This window comes from Citrus clementina, unplaced genomic scaffold (assembly GCF_000493195.1).
Source record: "Citrus clementina cultivar Clemenules unplaced genomic scaffold, Citrus_clementina_v1.0 scaffold_9, whole genome shotgun sequence".
NCBI lineage: Eukaryota > Viridiplantae > Streptophyta > Magnoliopsida > Sapindales > Rutaceae > Citrus > Citrus x clementina.
Window position 1 is genome coordinate 27984092 of NW_006261964.1, and position 10840 is coordinate 27994931.

Sequence of the window (10840 nt, forward strand, 5' to 3'; positions counted from 1 at the left end):
GGATATATCAAGAGATATTATGGTGATCATCGATCTTTTTTGTTTCTGAAATTAAGGGTAATTATTATTATTATCATGGTTGAGTTTAGATTGAACTGAAGTTTCAGATCTTTGAGAGAGAGGGTTGTTTATTGGTTCATCACACACCCTAAGGTGTATATGATAATAATATAGAGATGTATGTATGTACGTACGTAAATGATATGATATGAATCGGGTAATTTAAGTTTTTCTTAATATTCCAACTAATGCATTGTCTTTCAATCATTATATTACTCATCATCGTCATGTGAAAATATTCCTCTTAACTTTGGCTATTAATTAATGCAATAAATTATATAGCGGCACCATTGTTTTCCAGATTCAGTTTGGTTAGTTTCAATTGCAGCAAATCAATTGATTATGCCATCTCAAAGCCATTTGATCTATAACAAATAGGATCGAGCAGCTGAAATGAGATTGGAAGTGGGTCCTAAGTCCTAATTCCACCACCTAAGATCGATATATTTGTAATCTATCTAGCTGAAGGAATTTTGTTTCGGTAAATAATCATTGATCGCAACTAATTAAAAAGACTACGACACCCAACTCCTTTGCTAAATAAGATGCTACAAAGCTAGGAGTTGAGCTGTTATTTTCATGATATATAAATAAGCCTAATCTGGCCTTTAATTAATCATATATACATATATTTGTGTTAAATAATTATTGAGTGCCTATATGCGTACACAAGTTAATTCGATGTCGCATTAACCATCTGTTGTCTCTTTATAAGGAGATTCTGTGAGCAGAACAACGCAAGGGCTAGTAGGTTTTTAACATATCTTCAAGGAATTATTGTTATAATTCAAGTTGCGTATGATTTTTTTCTTTGGTTGATATTTTTAAATTGGGTAGTACAGCTCATGGCTTGGGTGCCTGATTAGGACACAAATTTCTCGTAAATGTTCCCATATTTCTCACATCTGTCTCCTTTTAAGGGTCCTTACAATTAGGACCATATATCCTCTCTGTAAACAAGTTGATGTCTTATAATATCTGAATATTGTTAGTTAAAGAGAAGAGAAAGATGACACCCCATCTTAGACTTATAGTAGCTGAAAAAGGCAAAGCAAACACAAGCCCTGTCCTGTCCGTACCGTTTTCAGCACATGTAAAATTCGATACGAATTGATCAAATCTACCGAAATGCAATGGATGTATGAGTTGTGGGTGGAGCCAAAGTCCCCAAAACTTTTTAATTCTAAAAATAATGCTGCCTCAATAGACAAACTATATATCTTTTTTTTTTTGCATACCCTGATAAGATTGAGTGTCGACTTTGTAATTATATTTTGCTGCTAATCAACTAATAATTATAAGATTGCGGACTTTGTTTCGGAATTTCACTCTTAAATAAGTACAAAAATCAACAAACTTAGATTATCGGACTCATAAAATTAACATCCCTTAGAGGCAGGAACCTTCAAATAATTATCACTTAAATAATTAAGTTTCAAAAGCCAAGAATCAAAAGGCGAAATCATCCTTTAGAGTCTTTTAATGCTTCAAATAGTGCCATCCACATCCAGCAGCCCGGAGACACAATTAATAATCATACAAGTGGATCCAAAAAGAACATTAATAATACATAAACTCCCGTTCTAGGGAAAATAAAAAAGGAAGGAAAATATACATTTACAAATATTAAAATTGTCATGGTGTAGCTATTGTCCAATAGATACACACACACACACACAAGGGGAAAGACCAACACAAGACACACACATTCAAGTATATGACTAATACTTGACAATGGATGAAACTGCACGTTCAAGTGTAAAGCCATCCGCATGCAAATTAAATGACTCATAATTATTGAAATCAGATTCTGCCCTCCAATTTATCAGCCCTGATGAGAGGATCATCCTCGACCAAGGTTTCACGATCAAACTTCTTGAAATCGAACGTGCATGCGTGCTCTTTAGGGTACCTATGCGTCCCACAATACAAGTGCCCGCAGCGGCACTTCAACTCTATCGAACCAACTTTCTTGTCGCAGATTTCGCATCTTTTTTCCAATGCACTTGTTGTCTTCCCTGAAGAACATTCGACAGCAGCGCTATCAATTGTTGTTCTTTCGGAGGATGAACATGAAGGTGATTGCAGTGACCGAGGATCGAAGACAAGTATTGAAGGGTTCGGTTGCATGAGCTTCAGAGGTCTTTTCACGACACCGTCTGTAACTTGTTCTTCAAGAAAATCATTGTAGCACTTTGAGCACATACTTTTGTGCTCTTTAGTTCCATAAAAGCCACAGCCTTTTGCGCAGAGAGGTGGAGTCATGTTGTTGTTGGTGTAATCACTTAATTGTCACTTGCGTGTATGATTAAGATTATTAATTAATTGATAGATGGATACGTACGTGGTATATGAGGTTTGTTGCAATATATATATAAGAGTGATTTTTTTTTTTTTGCCTGGTCTTGATTAGGATTAAAAGTGCCAGTCGCACCAGGGACAACAAGTTCTAGAACCAAAGTAAAGGATTACATAAATTATCCCTAAATGAAGAGGGAGATTTTGAAGACTTCTTATCCGAATCAAACAATGGCTGGTTTTCTCATCGGAGAGGGAAATTTTGAAGAATATTATATACTCCGAATAAGAACAATGGGCAGGACTTTTGACTGAAGGAAAACACTTAAAATTTAAGCGATGAATTAATTACTTTAATGAAGAAATTTTTTGGAAATTAATCTATTCGTTAGCATTTACCAAAGTTCAAAAAACAAAAAGCAAAAAATTATTGATTTTAGTTGCATTGTGCCTCACTCATGATCTTGGACCTAAAAGTAAATGTATCCCCTGAATCAAAATTAATGACAGGATGAGATTATTTGAATCCATAAATTTATTCATCAAACCTATTTTTTTAATAAACCCACTATTGCAATTAAAGTATTAAATTTTTACTCTATATACCCTATAAAATTTCAAAAATAATCTCAATTAAAATATTTTTCTTTATTCTTTAAAAAAAAAAAAGTAATCCTTTCTCTCACTTCATACATATCCCAATTTGTTTTGAAAAGAATTAAAAGAGTAATATTAAAGCCTAATTGGGGGTCTGCCTCTTGCTGTTTTGCTTCAAACTTCTATAGCTTTATAGAAAGTTTTTAAATATAAAAATAATGTCGATAGTAATATTTCACCGGAATGTATTGTATTGGATTTTGTTTTGATTCCGAATAATAGTGTTCTAGTTAGTAATTAACCGGCATACGAGAACCCAACTGATGCAATATTTCTTCTTTGTCCTATTTTTTGATTACCGAGATTTGAAGTTTACGTAAAGAAGAAGAGAAGCAAAGGGAGCAACATCATTAAATCGAAAACTAATTACTTTTCTTTGTTTTGGGATCTGAAAAAATTCGTCTCTGTAAGCTTTGCCACATTTGTTTTTCCCATTTTTAGTCTTAGAGTTTTTGTGTTCGGACATTTAAATGTTGACAATTGGGAAATTGTAAGATCGTAAAAGAGAAGAGATTAAGTGATAAATATATGTATGTAGGAAACAAACAGTTTATATGTTTTATCATAAAAATGGGTGCAAAATTATAATTTTTATTTGTTTATATAAATTTTTTTGTCCTTGAATGCCATTTTATTTAAAGATAAATTAGTAATTAAAAAAATTATTCACTGGTAGGTTTAGAGAGTAAACTTATGACTTCAAATAATCTTACCCTTAATAACATCTTGCTTCCATTGCAAGAGTTAAACCGATTGAGTTATCCTTTAATGATAAAAAAATTTCAAAAATTTAGATTACTTTAGCCGAGCAAAATCGTCTGTATTTTGCACGGGCAAGCCAAACACTTGTGCTAATCAAAATGGGCAAAATTCGATTAATTTCATCGCATAAAAATAAAAAAGAAAACATTTTTGCCCCATCTTTCTTTTAACATACTTCCATAAACAACAAGAGGGGTGAAGGTTTGGAGGAGATTAATTTTTTTAATATTTTATTCAATCATTGAATTTTATTTTTTCTATGAAATTACATTAATTTTATCATATGTTTTTTTTTTTAATTCAATCATTAAATTCTGTTTTTCTATGAAATTAAATCAGTGTGATTAGATTTTGATACCAATATGGCATAGTTCTCCATGACAATTAAGAGTTTTGACTTTGCAATTACATATAACAAACAATCTACTTGTGCTCTTTTTTTGTTCCTGATGTTGTCACTAGATTAATTTGACAACATTGTCACTTGTGCTCTTCAATCTACTTGTGCAGAAGCAGCAGAAGCAGAGGACTGAGCTTGCACCAATTGTCACTCCCATATCTGTTAGCGTACTCTCTGCAGAAGAAATCAAGGGGGGATACCGTGGAATAAAGCCAATTGTCACATCTTCCGCGATTTTCCCTGGAGACAATTCAGCTTCCTTGAACCCCATGCAGGGCTCAAGGACCTTGTCTTTTGACAATAAAACATCTTCCCTTGATGATGATTCGAAAGGTCCTCCCGGCCAATCGAACTGCGAAGTCTCCTGTTGATCATATTGCAAATCCGTATGCTTGCTGTGACTTCAGTGTCTTTCTGCAGACACGACTTCGTTTAGGTTCTCTCGACCTTGTCAGAAACCAAATTAAACCCCAACGGCCATCTATTAGGGGCAAATAGGGTTTAGTGTTATGCTGGTTTTAACCTAGAATTGTACCCTTCTTAGGCTTAGGTAGGACTTCTAATTAGTAGGAACATTCCGAGTCTGGTTGTTGTCATCGTGTATTTCCTAATGTTGTCTTATTGGTGTAGCATTTCAAATGCATGTAATTGGTGTGTCATTCGGCCGATTTGATAGTTTGTATTCAAATATTCAGTTTTAAGTGGATGTTTTGGTACTCTTGTGTCTGAAAAATTGATTTCATCTGGATGTTTTATTCACGAATGATTTTGAGTCTTGAAGCATTGCACTGTTTTCAAGCATCATGATAAATTGCAGCACTCTTTCCCCACAATGACCAATCAATCCAGATCGTTTTCAGAATTAACCAATTTGAGAAATTTATAAGAACTGGATTACCATTTTTCACATTTTCACTTGCAACTATAATATTTTAGTATCAAAACCGGGGGTGATATAAACAATATTGACAATTGCAAGAGGATAGAGGGTGATAATAGATGGATCAATGCAACTTGCTTTACTTAAAAAGTGGATTGAAAAGCATCAGCACGCAGCCAAGTGCAAAAGGAAAACACAGAGCTTAAGAATTGAAAAGTATATCCATCAGCATGTAGAACAGAAGAACCATATCCATTGGTTGGAAATAAAGAAAACCAAAGCAGAGATTAAAAGCATATACTGCTACTTCCAAGCATAAAAGATACTGCTACTGTTAGAGCAGCATTGCACGGCTTAATATAACAGGGGATAATTGCTAGCTCCACCTAACAATAATTCTGAAATAAAATGCACGAATAACCAGCAAGAACAATCAAATGTCAAGTTTAGACTGGCAGAATTGTGACTGGCTAAGATTAATCAAACAGAATAACATTAAGCAACTAGCAATTTTCCTTTAAGGACAAACACTGCAAGTATCTAGTGCATAAAACATTACATAGACCAAAAGAACCAAAATTTCCCAACAGGCTACAACAAGCAGAACCTGTATTACCTCTTCCTTCTCTTATTTCCAACACCATCACCTTTACTGAAGCCTCTTAAATCATCAGTGGTATCAGCTGTGTTTTGTTTCTTCATACTTTTCTTCCCTCCAAAGCCAAACTTGGAATTTCTAAAGTCTCTATTCTTCTTCGTTTTTCCCTTTCCACCATCACCACCACCACTTTTTCTTGCCTTCCCACCAGACCGATCTCCTGGAGACACCCCTGGTCTCTTCTTATTTGACCTGTCAAATGACTTCCCACCTTCAAAGGCCAAATCCAATTCACCATTGTCGACTTCCCCAGCAAACCCACTTTGTTGCCTCTGCTTCCTCCACTTCTTAACAGATTCTATTTCCTCTTTTTTCTGCTTCACTCTCTCCTTTGTCTTTTGGACCTGAATCTCTTTAGCTAGTTTCTTAGCCTCTCTAGCCTTCTTTCTCTCCTCAGCCTCCTCAATCTCTTTCAGCTCAGACAAAAGTCGGCACTTCACCTTTTCCATGTGAGCATCTGACTTAACCATCTCTGCATAATAATCAGCCGGTCTAAGAAAAGGCAGCCCCATCGATTGAAGCTTCTCAAAGGCCTGCCTTGTCCCCTCTAATGCCTGTGTATAGAAAGAAGCCTCCCTTTTCAGATCATCATTCACATACACCTCTTGCTCTTGATCAATATCAATGGTAAGCTTATGTATCCACCCAGCATTTTCCGGCCAACCAATATCTTGAAGCTTCTCCTCAAGACCATCTCTGTTGTACACGGCCTGTTTTGAAGGCTCGGCCAATTTCACATCCTCCTATCCTTCTGAATCTGATTCAGATTCAGTAACTTCCTCATTGAGGTCACTCAAATCTTCATCTTCAAATCCATCCTCATCAGAAAAGGTTGATTCTTTATGAGGAAGCCCCATTACAACAAACCTGTCAAAAAGAAAAATTAAAAAGAAACAACATCAACATCCAGACTCTCACGAGCTCAAGATAATTCAACTCTAGCATTACTTCCTTTGGGAAATTTCCAAGAAAAAAATACATCCATTTATTAGTATACAATCGATTAAACTCCTAGGATCAACAACTAAGCTAAATAGATAGCATCATGCACTCACAAATGAGTTAAATTTGTAATCCCAGAGAGAGAACCGATTAAAGGGAAGCCTACGGAGCGGTTAAAATATAGGAGAGGGGTAGGGATCAGGGACGGGAAGACTTGCTTTTGTTGTTCCTATTCCTTATCATATTACCTATTATATTATCTTTTTTAGGAGTTTGTGGATTGAGAATACTCCTGCTCACCTTCCAGCTCCTTTAATATTGAAACATAACTATCAAGAAAATCTCAAGATATTCGTTAACTGTTCCTTAAGGTCTAGACTAAATAATGAATTGAAAATAATATAAAATAAATTAAGCAGAAATTGCGAGAAAAAAAAAACCTTTTTGATGCGGCTTCTGAAGACTGCAACCCTCTGTAAAACCCTAGCTAGCTTTGCAAGATGTATCAAGATGGTTCTTCGGTGAGTAAAAACTAGACAATCGGCGGCCCGGTGCGGGTAAGACCCGTTGAGTATAGGCGAATCAGGCTTAGTCCATGGTCCAAGTAGAGCACTAAGCCCAAACTACATGGAAGCCCAACTCAATTTCAAGTTTTTTAACATATTTTCAAGGAATTATTGATATAATTCAAGTTGCTTATGATTTTAGTTTAAAAAAAAAAAATTCAATCAAAATTAATGACAGGATGAGATTATTTAAACCCATATTTTTTTTACTTATCAAACCTATTTTTTTAATAAACCCACTATTGAAATTCAAGTACTAGATTTTTACTCTATACACCCTATAAAATCTCAAAAATAATCTCAACTAAAATATTTTTCTTTATTTGTAAAAAAAAAAAAATGGTGATACTTTCTCTCACTTTATACATATTTGAAAAGAATTAAAAGTGTAATATTAAAGCCTAAATTGGGATCTGTCTTGCTGTTTTGATTCAAAATTCTATAGCTTTATAGAAAGTTTTTAAATATAAAAATAATGTCCATAGCAATATTTCACCTGAATGTATTGTATTGGATTTTCAATTTTGTTTTGATTCCATTGAATAATAGTATTATAACCGGCATACGAGAACCCAACTGATGTAATATTTCTTTTTTGCCCTATTTTTTTATTACCGAGATTTGAAGTTTATGTAAAGAAGAAGAGAAGCAAAGAGAGCAACACCAGTAAATCAAAAAGGTCCAATTACTTTTCTTTGTTTTGGGATCTAAACAAACTCGTCTCTGTAAGCTTTGCTACATTTTTTCTTTTTCTTTTTTCCCATTTTCAGTCTTAGAGTTTTTTTGTTAGGACATTTAAATGTTGACAATTGGAAAATTGTAAGATCGTAAAAGAGAAGAGATCAAGTGATAAATATGTATGTAGGAAACAAGCAGTTTATATGTTTTATTATAAAAATGGGCGCAAAATTATAGTTTTTATTTGTTTATATAAATTCTCTTGTCCTTGGATGCAATTTTATTTAAGGAGAAATTAGTAAATTAAAAATTTTGTTCACCGATGGATTTAGAGAATAAATTTGTGGGTTCAAATAATCTTACCCCTAATAATTTTATCTTTAAAATAAAAAATAAAAAAACGACAACAACATTTTTGCCCCATCTTTCTTTTACCATACTTCCATAAACAACAAGAAGGGTGGAGGTTTGGAGGAGATTTAATTTTCTTATATTTTATTCAATCATTAAATTTTATTTTTTCTATGAAATTACAGGAATTTTCTCCTTTTTTTTCTAATTCAATCATTAAATTCTGTTTTTCTATGAAATTAAATGAGTGTGATTAGATTCTGATACCAATACGTCATATTTCTCCATGACAATTATAGGTTGACTTTGCAATATATACACAACAAACAATCTACTTGTGCTCTTGAAAAAAGTATTTAGCCAATCTTAAACTAGCATGATCTGCACTTTGAAAATACAAATTTCTTTGATTTATTAGTTCATTCATACAATTTAATTAACATGGTACGTACATTTGATGCCTGAAAACCATTTACTTTAAGTATTGATTTGATTGAAAATTCATTTTCGTACGAACTATTGAGATTAGATTCTGCCCTCCAGTTTATCTGCCCTGATGAGAGGATTATCCTTGACCAACATTTCACAATCGAACTTCTTGAAATCAAACGTGCATGCGTGCTCTTTAGGGTACCTGTGCGTCCCGCAATACAAGTGCCCGCAGCGGCATTTAAACTCTATCAATCCAACTTTCTTGTTGCAGATTTCACATCTTCTTTTGACACTCGAACCTGCACCAGACTCAATAGTACTCATTGTTTGATTAGTAGCACGAGAATCAACAGCATTGCTATTATTAGTTGTCTTGGCGGCTGAAATAATCCACTGCGGCGGCCAAGATTTGTCGAGAACTGAAGGGTTTGGTGCATTTGTTGGGCCGATAGGTTTTTTCGCCGCGTCCAATAACTTGGATGACTTCGCAATGAGTTCTGCTTTCAAATACTCATCGTAGCACTTGGAGCACATGTTTTTGTTTTCTTTAGAGCCATAAAACCCACAGCCCTTCATGCACATAGTTACGTTGTTACGATCCATCGATCTTTCTTCTTCTGCTTCGTGAATTAAGGAGAGCAAAACTTTTTCTCAGCAAAGGAGTTTTTTCTGTGTTTCTGTAGATGATTTTGATGGGCGATCATCGTATGTTTACAGGTAATATATAGAGAACCCTTTTTTACCTCATCTGCATTGGATTTCAAGTCCAAGTAGGATTAAGAAGTAACGTGTCCTAAATGAAGTGGGAAATATCAGATTTTAAAACTCTTAGTTAAGTTTAGGAAATGACCTTCTAAAACTAAAGACTCGACATCCTAAATCATTTAGGAAATTGAAATTTCATCAACATAAATGAGAGAAATCAATTATGACGTTTGAGAATTGGCCATGTTATATTTTGACACTTGTAAAGATGTGGGACAACCGACTTTTGCCTTATATCCGGCTAATGCACAAGAAAAGGCTTCACCAAACCCGCTCAACAATCGCGCCCTTAAAGTGTTAACCTCTCTGTTCCTATAATAGACATTGAGAGGAGAGCAGGTAGGCCTAATTTTCTCAGACACAAAAATGATAGTCGTTAACAAACTCCTCTAACCCACTTTCTTAACCTATTATATAAATGAATGAGCAGTAATAGAACAATGCACAAGGAATTATAGCTTTAGTTCCAGAATGGCTGAGATGGACACGGAACTTCCAAAAAGAAAGCATGTCAGGCAACCGCCTGCAGTCCCTTTTCTTTGGGAGCAGAAGCCAGGAATACCTAAAAAGGACTGGAAACCAGAGGATTCTTCAGTTAGTCCAATTGTAGTAACTCCTCCAGTCAAGCTCATTGCCTCCATACCTTTTGATTGGGAGGAAAAGCCTGGAACACCATTACCCAGTTTCTCACAGCCAGCAGTACTTCCAAACCCACCAGAAAAGCTCTTAGCTTCGCCACCGCCGCCTCCAATGTACTCCCAAGGCTATTATGGCATTTTCAACAATGATGAGGCCAGTGATGATGATCATGACAAGCGAAATGATTCGTTTGATTTCGATACAGATGATTCATTCAGCTCCGCTCCCTCTCTCCTTGCAAACTGCCTTGTACCATCGGTAGCTATTTCCTCTGCTGTTCCAGTGCAGAGATCTCTCTCGAGTGACACCACAACTGATGAACTGGAGATCCCTTCATCACCAGCTTCGGAAGCAGAAAGTAGTACAAGCAGCTATGAAACTGGCACTTCAAGCCTTGTGGGGGCTTCTTTCTTGGAATGCCTCTTTCCACTACTCCCACCCAAAACCAGTTTCCTTGAAAAGGCGAGGTACACTGAGAGGGACACTGTTATTGATACTCCAGAAGTTAAAAGCAAGGATTTTGACTGTGAAAGTAATAGTACTGTCGTTATTAGGAGGCCAACAACACTTGGAGAACTGATAATGATGAGTCGCAGGAGGAGTAACCAAAGAAACGCTGTTCAAATGAGAAAACAGAACCTGTCAATGGTAAATCCCCAACTCTTGCCTCTTTTTTACCATCACTAGGACTGCATTTCCTCTTAGGCTACAGGAGAACTGGGAAGTATGTAGAAGAAAAAGCTATTCAACAA

At 35.3% G+C, this 10840-nt stretch overlaps 4 protein-coding genes across 4 annotated transcripts; 1 reads left to right on the forward strand and 3 right to left on the reverse strand.

Moving 5' to 3' along the window:
* Positions 1-1863: 1863 nt before the first annotated feature.
* LOC18033395 (zinc finger A20 and AN1 domain-containing stress-associated protein 10) lies at positions 1864-4448 on the reverse strand. The gene is made up of 2 exons (XM_006421699.2): positions 4378-4448; positions 1864-2344 (listed from the first exon to the last, which is right to left on the reverse strand). Exons 1-2 carry the CDS (start codon positions 4446-4448, stop codon positions 1864-1866), a joined length of 552 nt encoding a protein of 183 aa, XP_006421762.2.
* Positions 4449-5417: 969 nt separating this feature from the next.
* LOC18033083 (probable rRNA-processing protein EBP2 homolog) lies at positions 5418-7154 on the reverse strand. The gene is made up of 2 exons (XM_024182562.1): positions 7098-7154; positions 5418-6582 (listed from the first exon to the last, which is right to left on the reverse strand). Exon 2 carries the CDS (start codon positions 6225-6227, stop codon positions 5670-5672), a length of 558 nt encoding a protein of 185 aa, XP_024038330.1. The 5' UTR covers positions 6228-6582; positions 7098-7154; the 3' UTR covers positions 5418-5669.
* A 1608-nt stretch (positions 7155-8762) lies between these two features.
* Positions 8763-9494, reverse strand: LOC18031579 (zinc finger A20 and AN1 domain-containing stress-associated protein 1). The gene has a single exon (XM_006421701.2). It carries the CDS (start codon positions 9285-9287, stop codon positions 8778-8780), a length of 510 nt encoding a protein of 169 aa, XP_006421764.1. The 5' UTR covers positions 9288-9494; the 3' UTR covers positions 8763-8777.
* Positions 9495-9633: 139 nt separating this feature from the next.
* LOC18033077 lies at positions 9634-10797 on the forward strand. The gene has a single exon (XM_006421702.2). It carries the CDS (start codon positions 9921-9923, stop codon positions 10773-10775), a length of 855 nt encoding a protein of 284 aa, XP_006421765.2. The 5' UTR covers positions 9634-9920; the 3' UTR covers positions 10776-10797.
* The last annotated feature ends 43 nt before the right edge of the window (positions 10798-10840 follow it).